This window comes from Sminthopsis crassicaudata, chromosome 4 (genome assembly GCF_048593235.1).
Source record: "Sminthopsis crassicaudata isolate SCR6 chromosome 4, ASM4859323v1, whole genome shotgun sequence".
Taxonomy (NCBI): Eukaryota; Metazoa; Chordata; class Mammalia; order Dasyuromorphia; family Dasyuridae; genus Sminthopsis; species Sminthopsis crassicaudata.
In genome coordinates this window covers 457858802-457883138 of record NC_133620.1, presented here as the reverse complement: position 1 = coordinate 457883138, position 24337 = coordinate 457858802, and the positions used below count along the sequence as shown (strand labels likewise).

The window sequence follows — 24337 nt, the reverse complement described above, 5'->3', positions numbered from 1 at the left end:
TAGCCTCTCCCCTTTGGATTGAGAGTCTTGAACTCAAACCCTGATTCCATGCTTATCTGTCCCCCAGCATTTTGCTTTCTCTTGCCCCAAGGAAAGACCAGCTCTTTAGCCTCCTCCCTGTGGCCTCCCAGTGAGCTCTCCCTTTTCTAGCAGCTTTTTGTGTCATCTTCCCCTCCTCTTTTTTGCTTATATTTGTGACATCAGTGCTTAGCACAGTGATTTGTACACAGTAAAAAAATTTTAAATGCTCTCCTGTTGATGTGATGTCAATTCTGCCAAGGGCAGTGATAAGTATCAAAGAAGTTTTAGAAGATCCTCAGCATGGAAGAACCTAGAGGCAGCTCACCCAGTTTGAAGGTCTTTTAGAGCCCATTTTAGGTTTACTTCCTTTTGGACCTATTCCATCCCACCTTGCTCTGCCAATTTTAAATGGCAGGCACTTGGTGTCTAAAGTTTTCAGAGTCTTCTAAGAAGTCAGAGCAGAGCTTTTGTAAGTCTGTTTTGCAGGTTAGATCTGTATAGAATGCTAAGAGAAGGATCAGTGCTGCTTCTGGAACTATTAAAAATCTTTGGGAAGATGGTCAAGTGCAGGGGCTTCCCACAGATATTATTCCAACCCCAGAGACGGATCAAAGATTTAACCCACTGGAAGGTTCTCCGGCTGAGCCCACTTGTATAGGCTAGAGGATAGGCCTGCAACTCTGATGCTCTTAGCTTAGAATAGGATCTCTGATTCAGTCAAGGGTGCAGAATATGGGGTCTTCCTGAAGCTTTGTTCCTCAGAGGAAGATCACTGATTTAGATCACAGAGAAATGACTAGTGCAGAAATTGTGGAAGGGAACATTTTTTTTGGAGGGAGTGAGATAAAGTAATTAAAACTTTTAAATGGAAAAAAAGAATACCCACGGGTCAATGCAACAATAAACAGAGAGCATCAGAAAGGGACACAGACATGCAGGGAAATGTTGGAACTGCCATGTAAAAATTAAAAGATTTTTCAAAATAAGCTATATGTAATAGAAATTTATAGTTTCACATAAAGTGCTTTTAATTGGTTTTCTGTTCTTTGCCTAGGAAAAGATTTATGTTTCTTGGTGCTTCTCAAGTTCAAAATGGTAAAACTGTGTGTGTGTGTGTGTGTGTGTGTGTGTGTGTGAAATCAAAGACTCCATTCTGAGCAATTATCATTATAATGAAACTTACCTTCTGCCTCTTGGCAGAAGAGGTGAGGGGTTAAACTTTTCAGTCATGGCCAATGTGTGGACATTTTTGCCTGAAGACAGACATCCATTCCTCTCCTCTCTTCATCATCCTGCTCGCCACAACGGCTGTTGAAAGCACTCTTGTCTCTCATCCAACCTTCCATGGTACCTCCTTTCTTACCCCTTTGAGCTGAAGGCCTCTCCTCATAGTTCACTTAAACAATTACAGTTTGATTTTTCCACTTCTTTATCTCACTGTATTCAGTATCTTTCCTTCCTGTTCCTTCTCTACCCCTGTCTCATGAAGAAAAAGGGTTCCTTCTTTCCAAAATAATCCTATCTTTATATATTCTCAATCCTACACATTCCCAACTTCTGTAGCCCTTTACTATTATCATCCCTATTGAGTAGCTAGGTGGTACAGTAGGTAGAATGCCAGGCCTGGAGTCAGGAAAACTCCCGAGTTCAAATCTGCCTTTAGACATTTATTGGCTGTGTGACCCTGGGCAGGTCATTTCATCCTGGTTGCCTCAGTTTCCTCATCTGAAAATGAGCTGCTTCAGTGGCAAAACTACTCCAGTATCTTTGCCAAGAAAACCCCAAAGGGGATCTCAAACGGGACCGAAAATGACTGAACAATACCTACAGAAGAGAAAGTTCACAGTTTCATAGACAATTCTTTTTTCTATTCTGTGTGTATTGAAATGCCTATGTTAGTTAAGTTCATAATAAAGCACTCTATAAGTGATAGCTTTTCTGGTTGGGGGGAATCTATGAGCTATTTCCATCCAAAGGATTTCCTTTCCTAGAATGCCTCCTCTTCCTCTAACCACTGACTCTGTGCCTAGTGAATACAAGGAAAAAGTAGATAACTGCCAATATCTGCCTAACTACATTGTCTTTATCACAAAAGTTGGACTGGAAAAAGCTAGAACAACTGTTGGTATTCTTGGCCCCGGTGTCACCTCTCAACTTTTAAATGAAAAAAAAAAAAAAAAAAGAATACCCACAGGTCATTGCAACAATAAACAGCATCAGAAAGGGACACAGACATGCAGGGAAATGTTGGAACTGCCATGTTCCAAATTAGATTCTTTCTCCTTACTACCTAAAAAGGGAAAAGGATGTGCTAATATATACTTCCCTATTTTCATGATGTCCCCAAGATGAATCTTTCATTGATTTCTTCTCATGGGTCACCCAGCTGACAGACGTCGTTTCTTGTGTGAATCCGCAGGAAATGTTACATCAAATCTCAAAGAGAAACTCCTCCATTGACCAATGGAGGCGTGGTTGTAGGGAACAAAACAGCCCTGTCACTTCCCAAAGTCACTGATGCCTTAACTGCCCCCGCCTTCCTCTTAGCATTGCTGTATAAAGGACGTGTGTATAAATATTTCTTCAGAGGCAGAAAGCCAAAATAGAGTAAGAAAACACTGATGTATTACTGAGTGGTGTATTTTGGGTAAGAATTGTAAAGAGTTTGCTGGTGCCTGAAAAGGACCTACTTTGTTCTCAAAGGTTTCCTACTGGTCTAATCTCCAGGCCCCTCCTGAGTCTCAAGAATGTAAGCTCTGATCTGATAACTTTCCTAGCTTTTCTCCCCTAATTTTGGGAGAGTTTAAGGCCATGGATGAATTCCATTGGATTTTGCTATTCCTCTTTCCTGTACCGTGGTATATACCCAAGCTCTAGAAGTTCTAATTCCCTCCTTTTGTTCCTTGATTAATAGAAGGAAGATGAACCTGAAGTCTGAACGCAGAGGGATTCATGTGGACCAGTCGGAACTCCTGTGCAAGAAAGGATGTGGTTATTATGGCAACTTGGCTTGGCAGGGCTTCTGCTCCAAGTGCTGGAGGGAAGAGTATCACAAAGCCCGACAGCGGCAGATTCAGGAGGACTGGGAGCTGGCTGAACGGTGAGGGATGACTTCCTGCTGCTCGAGGGAGTGGGATGTGGTTTTTTCCCTGGGAACTAATCCTTTTCCCACTCCTATATATTGGATTGCCAGGTGTTTGGCATAATATCTGGGGAAAAGGACATTTCCTAGCTTCCTTTTTTGTTCCTTGTTAGACTCCGTTTAGGCTCTCATTGATGACAATGGAGCAGTATTAGAAATTAGAAAATTAGCAAATTAGGAAATTAGAAATTAGAAATAGAAATATTAGAAATTGCAGAATGCCTGAGCTGATGGAACTCTCCTGATCATGAAATCCAAATCTCTCATTTTACAGATGATCAAAAGGAAGCCCAAGAAGTGAAGGGATTTGAAGTAGCAGAGGGAGAATTTGAACTCAGTTCCTCTGGTTTTTAATTCAGTGCTCTTTCTGCTACCTTCTGTTGTGTTCCCTGATTGTTTCCTATGTGTGAGTCCCCGGAATAACTAGACTGTAATCCCTTTGAGGGTAAAGACTTCTGCTCATCATATCCTAATAATATATAATCAATAAATATCATTATTGAATCAGTAAATATGATTGGGTTGTTTTGAGGTATAGAACCTTTAATCCAGAAATAGAGCTTTACTCTAAAAATGATGTAGATTTGTATGTACAAGGTGATTTGTATTCCCCAGGTAAGGGATTGTAATAAAATTTAAAGGATGGGAACAGGTAGTAAACTGGGCAGATCAATAGATAAATGGATGGATAGATATATAGATAGAAAGATAGATGGGTGGATAGATAGAAAGAACATGGAGAAATGGATAGATAGGAAGATAGATGGAAAGAAGGAAGGAAGAAGAGAGCATATGTGATGGGCCCTCAGTTAAGTGATGGGGATGCAAATAAAAGCAAGCAAGCCAGTACCTGCCCTCAAAGAGCTGACATTCTAGTAGGGAAGACAACATCTAAAGGGGAGCTGGAAGGGCTGGAGAGGGCAAAATGCTGTGATTAAGAGATGCCAGGAAATACTTTGGAAATCTGCAGCTGTGAGAGAAGGCCTGAGCTGGCCACCTGGGAGGTGGGGAGGGTTCCTAGGGCAGAGCAGTTTTCTGGTAGGGAGAAAGTGGAGGTAATAGCCAGATGTGTCTGGGAAACACTCGTGGTTTGTGACCATGAATTCGTAAGAAATGTCCCTTGGGACAATCTCTTCCTTGACTCTGCATCCTAAGTGTCTATAGGCCATTGCCACAGGAGCCTAAATGGTCCTGCAGGCTCTTTATTGGCTTCTAGGAGTGAAGCAGATGTCAAGCATTTAATGTGTGTCCTGGGATAGAGGAATAAACTGCAAATATTTTGTATTCTAATTAAAGAAATAGTCCAATTTAATTCACTAAATGTTTCCCAAGCCCCTGCTTCCTGGAAGCACTTTGCTAGATGTTGGAAATACTTACTGTTCATGGAACATTCCCCTTGAGCAAGGGGACAGTGGATTAGTTGGGAAGGATAGGATTTGTGAAGTACAAGAGCTGTCTTTTTCAGACTTTTTGGTAGGTTTAGCATCTGGTTCTAAATCTCTGGCTTCCCCCCAGATCATTGAGTTCAGAGGAAATCCTCTTAGACACAAGGGAAACCCCTTTCCCCGGAACATATTTGTTCCCGACTTATCCACGTCTCTCACGTTGCAGGCTCCAGAGGGAGGAAGAAGAAGCCTTTGCCAGCAGTCAGAGCAGCCAAGGGGCCCAGTCCCTCACTTTTTCCAAATTTGAGGGAAAGAAAACCAATGAGAAGAGTCGCAAGGTGACAACGGTGAAAAAATTCTTCAGCGCCTCCTCCCGAGGTGGCCCCAAAAAGGGTAACGGTCCCTTCCTTTGTCTGGAGGGCTGGGCTCTGGGGGCAGATAGAGGCAGTTTGGGGTGAGCATTGACTCCAGTTTGGGGCAGCACTGAGCTAGTTAGCAAAAAATTGCTGTGGGGGATGAAGGGATGTGGGAGGGGGGGCCTTTATTTAGATCTTTGTATTTGATAACTGTTGAGGAATGGAATTGGGTAATTTGAAGCTAATCACTGCATATAGCGCTCAAGCCTTCCATGATTGCTTTTTCTGGTCTAAGCATGGCCTTCCTTTTCAGCATCTGGGACTCATGAGAGGGTTCTGTCCCTGGGTTCCCTTTCTCAGGACCAAGTCAGCAGCTTTGTGGCACTTTCATTGCCTCAGCTTTGTTTGGGATGCCATCCTGTTAGAGGAATTTCTAAAATTGGGACCTGAGGGTGGGAAATCTCTTCTTAGCTGACTTCTGGAATGGAATCCAGGGCACTGCTGGAAAGACCCCCTTGTGAGGGCTCAGTACCTTAGAGATTCATGGGGGTGAGAGGAAGTGGTTAGCGAGATGTTCCTCAAGTTGTACAGCAGCCTGGCTTGTTACTTTCAGCAGCTGTCTACCTGCAGCCCACTCTGACGTGGGAATTTCAAACTTAGGTTCTTGGTAAAGTCTAGAGTCTAGCCATAATGTGCGCTGACGCAAGGGAGTGAATGAAGCGAGCTCCTCAGGCCTCGCTGGTCCTGGGTTTCAGGAGGAAAATTCATTTTCCACCAAAACATGGCCTGTTGACAAAGCTTGTATTCTCTGTCTTCTGTATGACTCAAGTGCCCAGCACTGGCCTGGTTCCATGACTTTTATTCAAGATGGCGTGTTGGGTGATCTGTAGAAGGGGGTCTGTGTCTTTAGTGTCTGAGTGAAGAATGTATTCAGAATGTGATTCACAAGAGATTGCGTTTCTGATAGACTGAATCACTGCGATGGAGACAGCTCCTAGAGCTCCAGTGGATGTCTAGTATATTAGAAAGCTGAGGGACTGGAGCCCAGTTATTCACTCATCCTTTCTCTGGAGAGAAAACCTCTCTGTGTTGAGAAATGGCGATGTCAGACTAAATTGAATAAACCCAATAAGGCAATGATGGCCCTGGGGTTTGAGGATGGAGACAGGTTTTCAGGGATCTTGGACTTTCAGAGCAGGAGGCCTTTGGGATCATCTGGGAAAGTAGCAGATGGAGCCTCAGGGAAACTTGATACCTTGGTCATGAGGAGCAGGCCCACTGGGATTTGAACCCAGAGCTCTTGGGCCTATGGGGTCTCACCAAGGTGCCCCTAATGTGTGACTGATGTAGAATTCTCCCCATGTGGTCCCAGGCTTGGCGCCCAATTTTCTGCTGATGTGTATGATGACCATGGGTCCAGGTTCTCCTCTGGGATTTAAAAATGTTAAATGGCAAAGAACTATTAGAAAGCATATGAAGTACATTATTTAAAGAGCATTTCTAATGCGATACAGAGCTTGCTTGCTTTCTTTTTTTAAAAAAATAAAACTCCTTGTGCTTTTGATCTAGAAGCTTTTGCATTTATTTATTCATTTGTAAATGGACCTCCTTTCCTGTCTTTATAGAAAGCTAGAATTCACATTAGAAATCACATTTTCCAAAAACAACCCATGTGCATTTTGACAGCAGGAGAGGTCCCTTTTGGCAGGTGTTAGTCGGGGTGCTCAGCGCCCTGGCCCAGCTCCAGGCACCTTGCTTCTTGGGTCCTGGCTTCCTCTGTTCATTCCCCATCACTTGCTTTTCTTGCTTTTGGTATTTTTCTTGCTCCTGCATTTATTTCAGTGGCTCAAGAGAAAACTCTTAAGCAAGGACAGCTTGGGAGGGAGCGAAACGCTGATAACCTGTTCAGGGACTTGAAGGAGATTTTCACTCCCGCCTGGGAGCTGACCTCACCTTCCGAAGGTAACCTTGCGCAGGCCACCTGGCGCTGCGCGCTTAGATCAGTGAACGCACGTAGTTGACTCTGCAGTCTGCAAACTGAGGTTGTGCCAGCTCCTGCCCCCGGGGGGGGGGGGGAGGCTTCCTAAGCCATGCCTGAATACTTTCTTTAAGGATCTCAGGGGCTGCTATTACGGAGAAGAACCCTACATAGGCCCAGTAGGACTTGTTAATTTAATTGTACATGTGCTCCAAAGCCCTTTACTTCAGGACTAAAATCTTTCATTCATAGTTGTATTTTTTCACATACACACACATACACACACACTCACATACATATAACATATTTTATACACACATATACATATAGATAGATGGATGAACACTGCATGGATTGAAGATATATGTGCAGGTGGGCTTCTTTATTCTATGGCTATCCCTCCTTGAAGCAGGTATTCATGGGAGTGTCAATTTTACATTTTAGAAATGACCAAAATATACCTTTGGGTTTGGATTAATTCAAGAACATCATAAGGGAAAATAACTTAATGTAAATCAGATGGGAGACCTAAAAGTCACATTAAAAATCCTGGAGGCAGGATCCTGTACCTGGGCCTACTTGATATCAAGAACATGGGCAGGGCACAGCTGGGGCTGCTTAGGCCTCCTGGATCCCAGATCCCTACAATGGCACAATCCTAGTTGCAAACTTAAAAGCTTGCCTCCTTGCCCTGACATCCTCTTCTTGCATAGAGGGGTCTAGCTGGGAACCTGTGAGCTAGCAATAGGGTGGGGGCTAGACTGGGCCTGTCTTCCCCAGATGGGCCTTTCCTTCTGTCCTTTTTGTGGCCTCTCCTTCCTAAACTAGTTTTCCTCAGCCCTTGGGTGGAACGGGGCAGGGGCTCGGGTTGTCTGGGACTTGCTTTGCTTAAGCAGTCAGCTTCACTTCCATGTGTAGCCTAGCACTGTGTTGTGTCTACACCGGTACTCCTATCAATATTTAGGGATTGATATTGAATCTGAAAAGACTGTGGTATTCATCTGTTGGATTTTCTAATACTGGGAATGAGATACTTAAAACTTCAGACTTGCAGCTGCAGTGTCTGTGGGCAGTGCTCTCTGTAGGGCCTACGGATTACTTGGGATAGCCACTGGGAAGGCAATTTCCATTCGAGCCCAGGACAGACATGAAAAATGAGTATTTCTGATTTTTTCTTTCTCTTCTTTTAATGACCTCTCGTTCTTCCTTTCCCCTTACAAGGCCACAACTGAACCAGCTCCCTCCCAAGTTCCCTCTGTGCCATATTTTGTTCTATGTCTTCCTTTCCCCATCTTCCAATCAAAATTCTCATCTCTTTAGGGGAAGATGACCTCAGGTGGTTGGAAGGAACAAAACTGACTAGATAGTTTTAGAATAATTCACACTAAGATGCCCATGACTGGCTTAATTACCCTATTTGCATTTAAAAAGTAAAATTTGTCAATTCAAAATGGCATCAAATTGGGGAAATATTTGGGTAGAGGGAGGTCTTGCCTCCCTATGTTAGGCTGGTACTTAGTAGGCAGCTTAATGAATATTTATTGAATTTGAATATATCTTTGCCCTCTGGTACCTGCCATTCTCTTACATTATGATCCTAGAAAGAATATGTGGGAGGGGCTTGACATCTAACTAAGTGGCCCCCTCTCAATAAGTTACTTAAATTCTTTGAGCCTCAGTTTCTTCATCTGTAAAATGAAAGAGTTGGACTTCATGATCTTTGAGATCTCTTGCTCTGAATTTATGATCCTTAGATTCCTTCTGTCGTGTGTTGGATTGAGAGGAAGCTTAAATTCTTAAGCTTATAAGATTCTTTTAAATTTTTTGGGGGGAGTTAGAAAAATCACTTTTCTAAAGAGCATGTGTCATTTACCTTTCAAATATCAAATTATGAATTAAAATTACACATAAATTTTTTTCTAAGTTAAACTGAAAGTTAACCGTAAAAGTACATTTTTCTTGTGCTGTATTTCCTGGTAGTACTTGGGAAAACTCAGCCCTAATGCTTTATCATGAGAAAAATTAAAACTGACTTGAGTTAATGCTGTATCATCTTAATTGCCAGTTAATACCCCATCGAGGGAGAAGTAGATCTCTCAATTTGATAGCTCCAGTTATTAGTGTGTATCATCCACCAACTAGCTGCCACATGATTCCTTCATTGAGTGAATTAATCACTCTAATTGGGATATTGAATTTTATTATCTTAAATCTTTATTGAAGTTTAGAGTTTCATGCATAAAATCCAAAGATGTTCATACTAAGTGCAGGAGTAGGTTGATTTACTTCTCCAGAAAAATGTTTCCTTCATGAATTTATCATATCTCTTCCTGGATAAGCGGGACTTCTAAGCTTGCTGGTGGGTGTCCCTAGTTACCGGGAATGGTTCCTCTACATTTGGAGGGGGGTGGAAGCTGCAGAATTCTGTCAGGAAGACTCGAAAGACCCAGAAAGATCTGGCAAGCTGAAATTTTGTGGAGGGAGATCCTTATTCTTTGGAAGAGCTCTGACTTTTTTTTATTCATGTCTGTCACCATAAAATCACGGTCCTTTTTCTGCATGTAGAAGTGGGTTTGTTTTATGGGATGGGGGAGATAATGGAGAAGTTTGATTTTTGGAATGGGCTGGGACATGTTTTCAGTCTCTCTCCAACCTCCCAATCTCTCTTTATATTCCATCATGTTCATGTATACCAGTTATTCAGACTCATTCTTTCCTATTGAATGGGGCTCACAGCAGACTGAGAAATGGGTGAGCTCATTTGAGACCTCTTTTGTTGACATCCAGTTTCTTCCTTTCTTATCAAGTATTGGATGGGGGAGAAGGGTAGGTTTGGACAGTAGGATATTGAGACAGGCCGGGATGGCCCAATCATTTCTTAAACCACCCACAATTCTCTTGTGTCCTTACGCACATCTGCCCACTGTCAGTTTGCCCACTGTCTGTTTTCTGATCTCCAGATTTTTTTGAATAAAATCTGCTTTCCAAATCCTCTGTGGCTTTTCAGAGTGAGTGAGGAGAGACACCGGGTGGCTCTTCCCAGAGATCTTGGCAGCAAGCAGCATGAGTATGCTTCACCTACAAACACTGTCCAGCAGCAGCTTGTCCTAACATAGGCGCTTCCATTAAGAGTTGTGCTTGCTGTTGTTTATAGAAGCTCAGCCTAGTTTAGGCAAGTTATCAGATGTGTAAATATGAAAAAAACTTAATTCCATTTTAACCTGGGTTATAAATAGCTCCAGTGGCTTTAAGCCACAAACTTTAAACTGTGACTGGCATGGGTCATTTCGCTTGGATGAACCTAACGATGTTTGCTCTTCCCAATAGAGATTCCAGAGGCAAAAGCTGCGAGCCCTTCCCTTCACCGGCAGGCCAGCCTGGAGACGGACAGGGCGTCCAAGGAGTTCATAGAATTTCTTAAGACCTTCCACAAAACGGGCCAAGATATCTACAAGCAGACCAAGAGCTTTTTGGAAACCATGCACCACAAACGGGTAGGTGGTGGCATAGGGTTGGGTGCATGGGCTGAGGGGGCCAGGAGGTTACCATGGTCACATAGTGAGCCTGTGGCAGAGTGAGAGCCGGACCCCACCCATGTCAGCAGTTCCTTTGGATCCCCCATTGGTGCAGGAAAACTAGCAGCGAGGAACAGGCCTTTGGGGCCTGTGCTCACCTGTGACAGGTGGCCAGGAGCAGCAAAGGGATGCTTTCTTTATAGATGTCTTTCCATTGTACTGATTGGGAAACCAGGCAGAGCAGGCAGGTCATGCTTGTGTCTAAATTTGGAAAGTATCTGAGAGCTCATTTGTCCCAGAGGAGTGAGTGGTGCCCCAGGCTACCTGCTGACTTCATTACAGAGCCAAAAGGTGCTCCCAGTGCTGGGTCGGGGCAAGGAGAGCAGGGGAGACGTGCATATGACCCCTCTGCTGTTCAGCAAATTTAGGATACCCAGAAAGCCAGAAGGAGTTTCCAAAGCCAGACCCTTGAGTGTTCCCTTAAAACTTTTCCCACACTACCCCCAGGCCTGGGATTCGGTGTTCTTAGAGTCCCTCCTTGGAGTTCTAGGCTCAGCTCCAGGGCTGCTGCCTCCCTTTCTCCCTCTGAAGGCTGTTTCCATTCTTCCCCCACCACCCATTTGTTTCTATTCAATTGGCATGGAGCCTATATTTATTTATCCAGGTTCCCTCCCTTTCTGTGTCTGTCTCCCCAGTACCTGGTACTGAGCAAAAAACTGTTCAGTTTTTCTATAGAGCCCTTGGCATCTCTCACTCTACCCAGTAAACAGGCATTGGTCTGTTTCCCCTAAGTCATGTTTGATCAGACAGTGCTGCCTCAGTTTACCTCTCTGTGGCTCCCCTGCAGTTGATGGTTATTCCCTCTTCCTTTGTGTTTGTTGAGTTTAGGGGAGGTGCCTCTGGGAGAAAACTGGGGGAAAGGGGTAGGAAGGCCTTGGTGCTGGCCTGAGGTGAGCCCCGAAGGATGCTTTGGGGTGAGCTTTCCTTTGCTTTCCCTTGGCATCTGAGGCCAGAAGGCTGTTAGAGAAAATGGTGTTCAGGTGCAGACTGCCCAGTCAGCAAGCTCTGCTCCCTGCTTGCTTGGCCAAGGCCGGTGTCGAGGGGACAGCTGGGGCGGCTTCTTTGTGTTCTTACAGTGGCTGAGGTGGCTTGTTTGAGGCCGTGCCGCTGACCTTGTCTCACTGTGTCTCATCTGAACTCTGTTGAAGGAGCTGAGTATTGAGGAGCAGTCGGAGCATGCCCAGGACTTTTACCAGAGCGTGGCCGAGAGACTGCAGACCCGGGGGAAAGGTAATGGCCCCTTCTGTCCCACCATGTAGCTAGCACCCACAGGGACAGCCTCCAGGGCTTCCTGCTCTTGGAGAAGCTGCTGTGGCCTTCTGTGCTCAGCATCACACTCTTACAGATCCAAACGAGCCACATTTATCATCTGATCTTGACAAACGGGCAAAAGAGGGACAAATGGATGATAAAGCGATCCGTCTGGCCATGAGATTTGTCAAATTAATGTGTACTCGGAACTAGTGCTGGTTTCTCAAGTGGGCACACGTGCTAGTGAACTTTTACCTGGGGAAGTGGAAGAAAGGGTTCAGGCTCAGTACATGCATCTCTGTGCCAGCTGTGACATTTCTCTTAAGCAGGAGGGGAGCTTCCCTCATTAAATTCTGGGCACCAAGCCCAGCTATTGATAGGGTTTTGAGTGTTGCCTCAGACTAGACGTTCGTCTCTTTCCAATCCCACATATGAAAACTGGCCAAGTCAGGAGAAGAATCACTCTGAAAGTCAGTATTAAGAACTCAGGTTTTGGGGCAGCTAGATGGTGCAGTGAATAGAGCATCAGCCCTGAAATCAGGAGGAGGTGATTTCAAATCTGGTCGCAAACACTTCCTGGCTGTGTGAACCCTGGGCAAGTTACTTAACCCCAATTGCCTCAGCAGGAAAAACAAACAAACAAACAAAAAACCAAGTCATTTAAAGAAGGAAAGTGCACACTCATGTGCATGTATGTAGGAGAGAGAGAGAGAGAGAGAGAGAGAGAGAGAGAGAGAGAGAGAGAGAGAGAGAGAGAGAGAGAGAGAGAGAGAGTGTGTGTGTGTGTGTGTTCACGTGAATGGTTTTACTTCCAAGGTGTGTGATCACCAGATTTCTCCTTTGTCTTTAACGTTACTTTCTGACTAAATCAGCTTGATGATATCATGGCATTTTTGGCCACTGAGGGAATGCTAACACAAAGGCTCCAGCTCCCCTGGGGGTTTCTAATCGATATGAATATGTGTATTTCCCAGTGCCCCCAGAGAAGATGGAGAAGGCTATGGATCAGATTGAGAAGTACGTCATGACACGCCTGTACAAGTATGTGTTTTGTCCAGAAACTACTGACGATGAGAAGAAGGATCTGGCTGTTCAAAAGCGGATCAGGTGGGTGTGCTATCCGGACTGGGGAGGGAACCAGGGCTTAGAATGACCTTGAGTCAAGAGACATAGTGCCACAGGCTTCACTTCCCCTGCCCAGGCTCACTGTTAGGGAAGGCATTCGCAGTAGTACAATCACAGCAGTGATGGAAGCCTAAAGGGAGGGGGCAGGGAGCCCCTCCATTCATCCTGGGAATCACCCAAATCATACTGAGAGCAACTGAGTTTTTGTCATGTGCATTACACTCTCTGAGGAATGAGATGCCATTTGAGTGTCTAAACTCCAGCTTTCAGAAATCTCCCACTGATGTCGGGCCTACTACTCTTCCGCTTTTCTCCCCCTACCCCAACAACTTAGAATAGAGAAAGGCTATCAAGTCCCACAGTCTGTGAACCTTGTAAAGTCTTAAGATCATTGCATTTCAGCAATGCTGGCTTCCTTGGGATTTTACTTTACCCATTTAAAACCTTTTTCTGAGAAGCAGTCCACAGACTTCACTGTCCCGACTGCCAAAGGGATCCACGGCTTAGAGCAGAAGAATGTCTGATGTAGTTCTACTTCATTTTATAGAGGAGGAATCAAGGCCCCCCAAGTGCCAAGATGTGCCTGTTGTGGATGTGATGCTAGTGGGAGGCAGAATTGGCTTTAGATCCTGTGTTTGCTGAGTCCTGGGCCTGTGGGCTTTGAGTTACCTGGGATAAGCCCAGTGTTATCATTTCTGTCAGAATGGAGAACAGCATAACCCTAGCCTTGTAGAAACCTTCACAAATAACTCTCAGCCTTCTCTGGAAAATTTCATTTCATCTAATAAATGTTCCCATTTGTTATTGGTGGACTTTTGGTATTCTAAGTACTCTGATGGGAATATCTGTTGGTCAGATAGCAAATAATCATTGAGTATCTACACTTCGTAGGGCTCTGGGTTTGATTCCTGGATTGCCTGATGAGACGGTTTAGCACCTTACTTTTCCTTAGCCGAAGAAACTGGCAAGCTCAGTTGCCCACATAGATACTTAAGAAATTTCTTTACTGGTCTGGCATGTCAAAGAGCCATTAATTTTTTTCTTTTTATAGAGCCTTACACTGGGTTACTCCACAGATGCTTTGTGTCCCTGTTAATGAAGAAATCCCAGAAGTCTCTGATATGGTCGTAAAAGCCATTACAGGTCAGTGAGAGAGATACAAGGTTTGGCTTGTTGGGGATGGAGAGTCTTTTTCAGGCTCCTGTTGTAGGGCTGGAATGATTCATTGGCCCAAGATGGGAGTGTAGTGAGACCCCCTGGAAAGGCCTCGGACCATTGGAATCTCGGTCTTCAGTGCCTGTGGTGCCCACCTGTTTCTTGGTGCCATGACCAGGGCATGCAGATTGCTCAGCTGCCCCATATACTGTGGCCTGGTATTCCCATGTGTTGTATACTGGGAAAATGCATGTGCAGCGAGGTCATCTTCACAAGTGCCAGTGATTGTCCCTGACCTCATCAGGAGGATGTAAATGTGGCATCCTTTTCCCAGCAGTGGTTACAGGTTGTGATAAGCCATCCTGTCTTTCTCAGTCCTTATGGTGAAACAAAGCAGAAATTGCCTTCTATGTGCAGTTAATGAGTCTATGTAGGGATTGAGCCTAGGATCCTGCTTTTCCTGCTGGTACTACATTCTTAACCACCGAGTCCACCAATCTGGAGCAATCTTCCAAGAGTCATCAAGGCCTTTGCTTTTCTTTTATTTGTCATATATAGAAATATTTGCATTTGTTGAACTTAATTTCATAGTGAGAAAAAAGGAGGAAAAAAAAACCTTTAAAGTCATATTTTAAGTGTTTGTAGATCTACTCTTCTGGGCTCTTCATCAGTTTAGATCTGAATAGGTTGATTATTGAAATAGGATTTTTAGTTTGTGGTTGGATTTTGTAATCAAAAGTAGACTACTTCATGTGGTAACTGTGAGTAAGGAAAGTATAAATTAAATAGCTGTTCAATATAAAGTGGGCTGGTACCACTGGAGAAAGTGTATCCCAATGATCTGACTCTCATCCCTGCAGAGAATGCTGCTCCTTTGTAAGGGGGACACGCCCTTTAGATTCTGAGTGTCAGATGCATTAGAACTTCTTTGTTGAAGAAATACCCTTTGGGGCAGCTAGGTGGTGTAGTGGATAGAGCACCAGCCTTGAATTCAGGAGGACCTGAGTTCAAATCTGGGCTCAGACACTTAACACTTCCTAGCTGTGTGACCTTGGGCAAGTCACTTAACCCCAGCCTCTGGGGAAAAAAAAATACCCTTCACAACAATGAACTTTAACTGGCAATTCTTTTGTAGAAATGATTTTCTCCTGATTTGTTTTCACTTACTGGACTTTGTTTAAAGTGGGGTGAGCTTGGGACAAGATGTAAATCATACAGGAATCTCTTGATTGGAGGCAACCTTTTTTCTGTTTTGTAGACATTATTGAGATGGATTCCAAGCGTGTCCCCCGAGACAAGCTGGCCTGCATCACCAAATGCAGCAAACACATCTTCAATGCTATTAAGATCACCAAGAATGAGCCAGCCTCAGCTGATGACTTCTTACCCACCCTCATCTACATTGTCCTGAAGGGCAACCCCCCACGACTGCAGTCCAACATCCAGTATATTACCCGTTTCTGTAATCCAAGCCGCCTGATGACTGGGGAAGATGGCTACTACTTTACCAACTTGGTAGGTGTTTGGCTCAGGTTCCTCTTGGTATCTTAGATTCAGTTTTGGTGAGAGAGTAAACCCTCAACTTTTCTTATGGGAAAATGATAACACAGATTCTCTTGACCAATAGTTTACCACTGATTCATGGAGATTTTCCCTGATTCTATCTACCTTCTTATCCACTATTGAGCCAGAGCACATGTGGTTAATAATGCTTAATCCCCATGGGATTGGGAAGGATACAAAGTATGGCCAGTCTCACCTGCTCTTTCCTCATTCAGTCCATTTCGTAAGAGCCATTAAATTGGATTGTGTTTCTTCAGTTGAGATTGAACCTCAATTTAAGGAAAATTGGAGTTAACTTTTTTTCATGCCTTTTCTCAAGGCGATAGTTTTAGCAGAGATTTTGTTTAAAGAATAAAACCAAAAAATATCCCAGTTGAGAATTGGGAAGAGGTGAGCCTGTTTTCCACCACTGAGCTTCTCACTGTTTGCGTTATTACTGATCCTGACAGTTAAATTTGTATTTCTTTGTATTTTAGCTATATTGTTGTACTATCTATTAACATGTATTGTGTTATTTCATATATATGTGCATATATATTACTAGCACACATAAGTGATTGAAAACCAGGTGAGAAAGGAAGGGCGGGCAGGGGGCCACATGTTCTCAGGGCATGGTACCAAAATGCTCAGCTGGCCTTGGTAAAGCACTGACTTCTCTTCCCTTCTTGGCACTTAGTTCTTAGAACTTTAGTCCCTGTAAGGGAGAATGGGCTGGAGTGGAATCTGATCATCCCTCTTCTTCTCCTTACTTTTACATTTGCCCGTTTCTTCAAAATGGGAATGAAAATGTATATTTCATTGCTCTCAACTATGTATGAGACAGTGGTGGTTCAGAGGTCTGGTTCTCACCCCCTTGGTAAAGTCCCAGGGAAACATGGAAGGAATTGAAATTCAGGAAGTTATGCAGGGGCTTGGAAGCAAGGATGAGCTGAGAGTCTGCTAGAAGCAGAGGAAGGGATGAGCTGAACAGGATTTAGAGCCCACAGCTATTTATTGACCCTTGTAAAGGACCCTCTATGAGACTATGGGGGCCCAAAGACTGCTTTTATATTAAGCTTGCACATTTTAGATGGAGAGAAGTCCTGTCATTTTGAAGTCATTAAATAGCCAATTTGTAATTGATGGGTAGAAGAGTAAAAATTCTAAGGGGGAAAGAATAGTGTTTGGGGGCCTAGAGGCAGGAAAGAGAGCCTGAAAGAAGGGAAGGAGAATGCAGTTTTGTGGCTGTGTGTATGGTGGAGTGAGGAGCCCAAGTTGGTGAATCTCCTGGGACCAGAAGGGCAAGGGATTTCTGAAGGTGAGAGCAGCCCCTCAAGCCCTCCCTGGTCCCAGCCCATTATCTGCCTCCTCCCAGCCCTTTATGTGAAATGGGCTATAAGTCTTGTCACATAAGCAAAGCCTGAAAAGAAAAGTTGCTTGTTGGGCTTTCTGCCATCATTAAGGGTCTAGGGAGGCACTTTTCAGAGAAGAAGCCCTTCTCTCTCCCTTCAGCATGGAGCTCCTCCTTTCCTCCTTTAGGTTACAGAACAGACCCCATGTCGGAGGGGGCTTCTGCTGTGCCTTTCGGGCTCACGGTCACTCTCTCTCTTTTGGCAGTGTTGCGCGGTGGCTTTCATCGAGAAACTGGACGCTCAGTCTTTGAATTTAAGTCAGGAGGACTTTGATCGCTACATGTCCGGCCAGACTTCTCCAAAGAAGCAGGAGTCTGAGCGCTGGGCTCCCAATGCATGCCTAGGGGTCAAACAGATGTATAAGAACTTAGATCTTCTCTCTCAATTGAATGAGCGACAAGAAAGGCTAATGAGCCAGGCCAAGAAGCTGGAAAAAGACCTCATCGACTGGACTGATGGGATTGCGAAGGAGGTTCAGGATATCGTGGAGAAGTATCCCCTGGAAATCAAACCCCCTAGCCAACCCCTAGCAGCCATTGACTCGGAGAATGTCGAAAACGACAAGCTCCCTCCTCCCCTGCAGCCTCAGGTCTATGCAGGATGATGTCCATTTACCTGGGGAGTGTTGGCTGGGACCCCGACCAAGTTAGGCCACAGTACTCACTTCCTGCCGATCGGAAGCCAGCATAGGAGGAAGGACATGCTTAGGAGGGTTAAAGGAGTACATTTTTCAAGGTACAGTTGTGGGGGTGGGGCTAATGTGTAATAAATACTATTTATTTTAGTTATTAAACTAGGTTCTTATGAGGCTTTTGTGTATTTTTTTAACTGAACCTGCCTTTTCTACACAAAGCCAAGGTCATTTTTAAGAAACACTAGCATCATTAACAAATTCTTAATGCTTCCTCCCAGGCATGCACTCTGATTTGGTTTTGGTTAAATTATCACTTTAATCGTAAGGCGGCTAGCTCGAGGTCATGTACGTTCAAGAGTCAAGAGGAAACTCCATGGTACTACTGTCCCCACCTCTGAGATTATTTTGTAATTAGAAAGATGGAAAATATATTGATGAGTAAATATGTAGAATTGTAAATATGTAAAGAAAATTGGAATTTCTTCTGTGCATGGCAACGTGTGAGCTGATTTTCTTAGTGCAACACGATGTATGGCCATCTGCCTTTCTGACCTCCACTGTCCGTTTGTTGTTTGGCCCTTTTAAATAAGCCTGGTGGAATTTAGATGTTCAGGTGTCCAAGACCAGTCCCTTTTTGTAGCACGGTGTGAGTGCTGACTTTGTGATTCAGTCAGCTGGGAGGTTCAAACTCAAACCAGGACCTCATCCAGGGTATCGATTGTCTTTCCCTTACATCATGTCACTCTTTATTATGGAGTCCATCAAATACTTGGAACCACTGTCACCCCTGAGATGGTCCATCTTTGCGTGAGTCTCCTTCGCTCAGGACAGCTGATACACTAAGGCCGCTGAACAGCAGTCAGTGGTGGCCCCGGGCGGAAGTGGCCATGACCTCTCTGCCGAGGGCCCGCCCGTTGTCACAGGTGCCTAGCCATGCCTGTCATTTGGGCCTTGACCTTGTTACGGATGGACCAAGACGGCTGTCCCGCATTCCCTGCTCCTGAACAAGAAATCAGAAACCTCACCCTGTCGTCAGCTGTCACCAACCACTGAACGGTACATTCCGGGCCGGTGCCTCTCAGCCCAGCAGTTTGCCATTGGGTGAAACTGCTGAGGCTGCCATGGGATAGAGGCCTGTACTCCGAGGGAACAGTTCTCTCTTCTTTTCATTCCTTCTTCCGGCTGAGTCTCAGCAGGACATCCACCGTGCTTTCCCAAGGCAGCTTCTGGAGCGATGACGTGTTCATCATCGGGAATGGCTTCCTTGTTCTCTCTGCGCTCCTAGCACAGCTCCCAAGCTTGCAGTGATTTCAGGCCCCAGTTATGTCTGTACACACACACACACACACACACTCACACTTTATTTACTTGGATAAGCTGCCACCTGGTGCCCAGCTTCTCCCAGCCAGGACTGGTCCCCATAAATGCTCCCATAGATGAAATCGGTAACGTGGTGGCTGAGCAGCTGTTGCCCCTGCTCTTACATAATCTGTGACCTGGGCAACTCTTTGGGAAGGGGCTGCTTTTTCTTCGGGTTATTTATTTCCTTGCATTCTCTAGGTGCTAATCCAGGTACATGCACAGTCTCACTTTCCCCCAAATGTACAAGACGACTTACTGCTGTACACCGCTTTTGTGGAATAAAAATATGGACGCCACCCTCTCACCAAGGCTGAATTCTTTGAGTGTCTTGCCTGACAATAAAATGGGTTGTGACATGGATATAGTTCACACACGTCTGTCCCCGATCAGATAGAGGCACCGGCTCTCTGTTTAGGCCAACATTGTTGTCTTGCACCCAGCCCTGTACTTGGATAGCGGAGGAGTGCTGTGAGGATGATGTGGTCCCATAACTGCCATCCTGGCCCTTCCCAGGGCACAAGTCTGCCCACTCCATTCCTCTGCTCAAGGACTGACTGAGGCCTCCTATTTCTGTTAGCTTTTAAAGGCCTCCAGGATCTGATCCTTTTCGGGCTTATTTCATGTTCATTCCCTTCCCTCACCCCACATCCCACCGGGGCTGCTTGTTCAATTGTTCTTTCTCTTGCCCCCAGCCCATGTCTAGACAATCCCGCCTGGTTTGAAAGCTTGCTCTCACTCCTCATCTTTGTCTCCAAAAATGAATCCTTGAGCTTCCTTCAAAAGTTCCAGGAACCATGAAGACACTGAGCTGGATTGGAGACAGGTGGCTTGTAGCTCCTTTCGGTTACTAAGTCCAGCTCGTTAGCCCATGGTCCCGCACATAGTAGGGACTTCATAAATGTTTATTTATTACTCCTGTGATTCACATGTCCTCTTTCAAAGATAGTCATCTAGGGACTGCGTATATAGGAGTAGCAATCAAGCATGTAATAAGAGACACCATCCACAAGGGGCCACTCTGCATGGAGACATTCCTATGGAAGAGTATCTTAAAAGAAGAGCTTGTTTTTAAAAGGAATCCACTTGTGAAAGCTTCACCCACCCAGTAATTCCATCATTGTTGCCAAAACAATATGAGTTGTGAAGTTAGAATCCACTCTCTTCCTTAATCAAAAGTAGGAATCTAGTTTCCTTTTTATGGAGGGCAGCCAGGACTGGTAAGCATCTTCAGAAGCAAGTAAAAAGGTCACGCTTTTAATACATATTAAAAATAATAAAACCTACCACCGTGATGGCACTGCTGGCACTGGCAGGGACCTATGAGGAGTGTTATGTGGACACTGGGTGTTGCAACTGGAAATTGATGTTCCTTAGGCCCACCAGAGTTCTCAAGACAGCAAATCCTTTTAGTCCTCTCTTGCTGATTCTCCACTGAGTTTTCCAGAGAAGCTCTTCCAGATCTCTTCTTTTCAAGCCTCTCATACCCACCCTCCAATTTAAAACCTCACTTCACACTTGGCTGAGAAAATAAAGACAATTCACTTCGGGTTCCCTCTTCTCCCCTCTATACCTCAAAATCCCTCTACATCATCCTCCATTTTCTTCTTTACTCCAGTATTTAATTAAGTGACCTCTTTGCCAAGGCCAGGTCCTCTTCATGTGCTCTCCATCTCATCCTCTCTCGTCTTTTCCAGTAAATTGCCCGCCCCTAATTGCTTTCTCTAATTTTCAATTTTTCTCCCTCTACTGGTACTCCTCAGCAGCCTTTTCTACAGGCCCAATTCTCCCCATCTTGAAAAAAACTCATTAGCTTCTACTATTCTTTTTTTTTTTTTTTTTTTTTTTTTTTTTTTGGAGGCTGGGGTTAAGTGACTTGCCCAGGGTCACACAGCTAGGAAGTGTTAAGTGTCTGAGACCAGATTTGAACTCGGGTCCTCCTGACTTCAAGGCTGGTGCTCTATCCACTGCACCACCTAGCTGCCCCTAGCTTCTACTATTCTTAATAGCTTAAGGCTATTGACTATATTTCTCTTCTGACCTCATCCCTCAATTGCCCTGTTCAAACTTACCAATGACTTCCTAAGTGTCACATGTGATGGCCCTTTTTACCCCAGTCTTCATCCAGTTCTACTGCATTTACTACTATTGATGCCTCTCACCTCCCATATACCCTCTGTATGTTTTCATGGCACTGCCTTCTAGTTCTCTATGTATCTGAGCACTCCTCGGTCCCTTTTACTGGACCATTGTGCTCTTAAAACTCTTGGTGCACCCTAAGGCCCCCATTTAAGCCCTCTTCTTTCTGTATCTTTTTGTTGGATAATCTCTTTAGCTCCCATGGATTCAACTGTCATCTTTCCATAGGTGACTTCTCAGGTCTAGGAGTCCATCTTATGTCTGTCTTGAACTCTAATCACATATCTGGCTACTTACCGGACATAGCAAACCGGATGCCCCACAGGAATCTCAGACACAACATAGCCACATCTGAACTCGGCCGTCTTCCCCTCAACACCCATCCCTCTTTCTGTCAAGGACATTTTATTCCTCTGGCCATCCCGGTTCATACCATCATCCTCTACTCTTCCTTCTCTTGCCCCCATGTCTCTGGTCAGTTATGGAATCTTGTTTCTTCCCCCACCATATTTCCCACATCTCTCCCTTTCTCTCCACTCCCAACAGCCCATAGCAATTCCTGTAGTAATCTTAAAAGAAGAGCTTGTTTTTAAAAGGAATCCACTTGTGGTAATCATTGTTACCAAAACAATATGAGCTGTGAAGTTAGAATCAGAACCAACTTGGTTCTGTAGTCTAGCATGACTGAGCATGCTGCTCCCAATATACGACTTACCTTGTCTGTCCCCGTTGCTTCCATTGTGCCATTCCTCCCTTGTTTCATAGAATCCCTTGCTCCCTTCCCAGCTCACCTCCAATGTCACCTCTTACATGCAGCCTTTCCTGATTGCCCCCAAGCTATTAGTGCCTTCCTCCTCCAAGTTCCTGGCATTTCTTGTATATTTCTTATCTAAATAAAATTTTCTCTCTTAGAATGGATACTACTTTAAGGCAAAGACTATTTCATTTTTAAACATATCCCCATTGGACAGGCATATATAGTAGTTTCTTGGTCTGGTGGTTGTCCGTTCTTGAAGAGCGTTAAAAGGATGTCACTATCTTAGAATCAAGTCATCGGGTCCTACAGTGGCTGATGAGACCCTAATAAGAGCTCAGTGTGTCACACACAGATAGTCCCCAGGAACATTTGGAATGGACTTTTTGTGTATCTCGTATTTCTGAGCTAATTCCATTCTGCTTTGCTCATAGAACACAGCCCCTTCTCTGATGAGGGCCCACCATGTTGGGTGTTCCTGTGCCAGTGTCTCCCATGTCATATGATCAATTCTAAATTCTTTAAAGAGGCAATAAGGGCTTATTGTTTGATTGATGGACCTCACAACACACTCACTGAAGTAAACATTTTTTTTTTAAAATTGAGACAAGTTCTTTTGTAAGGTAGGAACCAGTAAGACCAATTGATCAAAAGGGTTGGACTGAGTGACCTCAAGATTCTCCAAAGCTAGGCAGGATACAAAGGGCCAGAAGACGATCTCTAGCCTCCAGGAGTTTATACTCTAGAGAGAAAGGCAAATCATTTATGAAATCCTAGGAAACAATAACAGATGTTCCAAGGCAGGGTTGGCTAATCACTAAGAAAAGGTCTACCCAGTGCATACTGTGAGTTCGGGGAGAGCTTGGGCTGCACCCAGGATGAATGCCCAGGGGAAGTGAGATCTGAGCTTCACCTTCAAAAGAGGGGGGATTTAGAGGAAGACAGGAGAATATTCCAGGAAGGATGCAGTGGTCCAGCCACTGACCATCAGAATGCCCAGCCTAGAGGCCATCATCTCCAATGCCCTTATTTACAGAGGAACAAAATGAGGCCACAGGAGTCATTAGTAGAAAAAGCCAGGATTTGAAGCTACTGTCTCTGAGTCAAAATCCAAAATGTTCTTTTTGCTGCACCATAAAACACAGCTTAGCTTTGTTATTTAGGTCATAAAATTAGGATATTTTTGATTACAGCTTCTGAGTCCTTGGATTAATAGCCTGATGTTCAGGTACAGACCACAAGATCACGCCAATTCAGTGTATGTGGGCTGGTACACTTGTCCTGGGTTATTTCAGCTACTACATCAAATCTGATTTCATCATCATGTGAAATTCATTTATTAGGTTTTGCTATGTGCACTCCCCACTAGGAAAAAAAAGATGATTGTCTACATTACAAAATACCCTTGAGGCACGTTGCCATGGGTTGAGAGAATAAAATGGCCACCCAAAAAAATAGGAATTTTTTTTTTTTTTTTTTTTAGCTCTTATGTGTAGACTTTTATCCATTTCAATCAAAACTAGGCCAATGCATTTCAGATGGGAGTTTATCATTAACCACCTCCCTGGACCAAAAGGATTGGTAAAGCAAGGAAAGTTAAAACTAGTGTGACCAGGCAGCCTTACCAGTGGAAGATTGATTGGAAATGAACATAAGGCATTGCTTGAATGAATGGGTAAGGAAGGATGGAAAATGGAGGAGCCTTATAAAGCTGGATTGATGGGTAACTTCAAGGATAGGTCCATGACTTTGGACAGATGTCCTCTTCAAAAGAAACCTAGGTGGTGGGATTGGATGTAGCTTAGCTCCTCCTAGGAGGAAGACTTCTGACTTAATCAGAATATTAGGGTTCTTTGGCATTCAGAATGGGAATAGGAAATAAGTCCATTTGAAAACAAGAGAAAGATAAAAAGCTACAAAACCTCTAAAATACAGGTTAAATGGTCAGAGAAAATTTGGGGTAGAAAGAGCTTGTCTTTAATTACTGAGGAGAATGGAATCAATAACAAGTATCTTTTAGTCAATCAACCAACATATACTTATTAAATGCTGACTATGTGCTAGTTCCTATATTATGTGATGGGAGACATGAAGAAAAAAAAAATTACTGTGTGCTGGATACAATCTCTGTCCTTTAGGATCTTGCATTCTGTCAGGCTAAATATATATATATATATATATATACACACACATATATATGCACCGAAAACATATATATATATATATGTATGCACATCTATACAAAATAGCATACATACAAAAGCTTATAAAATAATTGGGAGTATGGCAGCAGACTTGGTAACCGAAGGGATAGTGGTGGTGGTTTTTTATATGTTCTCAGAAGAATCAAAATGGCAGGCACGCAGTGAGCAATAATGGTGACACAGCTAACATTTGTCTAGTGCTTTGAGGTTTGCAAAAGGATTTCCATGTATATTGTGATCTCATTTGATCCTTACAACGGTAGAAGATAAGTATAATTAATATCTATTATTCCCATTTTCCAGAT

General features: G+C 44.1%; 1 protein-coding gene across 2 annotated transcripts in view; it reads left to right on the top strand.

Annotated features, from left to right (window-relative positions):
• The window catches only part of RABGEF1 (RAB guanine nucleotide exchange factor 1), a 35583-nt gene extending 16342 nt beyond the window's left edge, over positions 1 to 19241 (top strand). Inside the window, exons 1-9 of one of the 2 annotated variants that reach the window (XM_074263956.1) lie at positions 2752 to 2770; positions 2936 to 3121; positions 4775 to 4941; positions 10210 to 10376; positions 11606 to 11687; positions 12683 to 12815; positions 13885 to 13976; positions 15247 to 15503; positions 17148 to 19241. In XM_074263956.1, the coding sequence (XP_074120057.1) occupies positions 2943 to 3121; positions 4775 to 4941; positions 10210 to 10376; positions 11606 to 11687; positions 12683 to 12815; positions 13885 to 13976; positions 15247 to 15503; positions 17148 to 17546 (1476 nt within the window). In that variant the 5' untranslated portion in view covers positions 2752 to 2770; positions 2936 to 2942 and the 3' untranslated portion in view covers positions 17547 to 19241. Of the gene's footprint in view, positions 1 to 2751; positions 2771 to 2935; positions 3122 to 4774; positions 4942 to 10209; positions 10377 to 11605; positions 11688 to 12682; positions 12816 to 13884; positions 13977 to 15246; positions 15504 to 17147 lie in introns of those variants that run through there. The other variant, XM_074263957.1, reaches the window with a different exon arrangement.
• The last annotated feature ends 5096 nt before the right edge of the window (positions 19242 to 24337 follow it).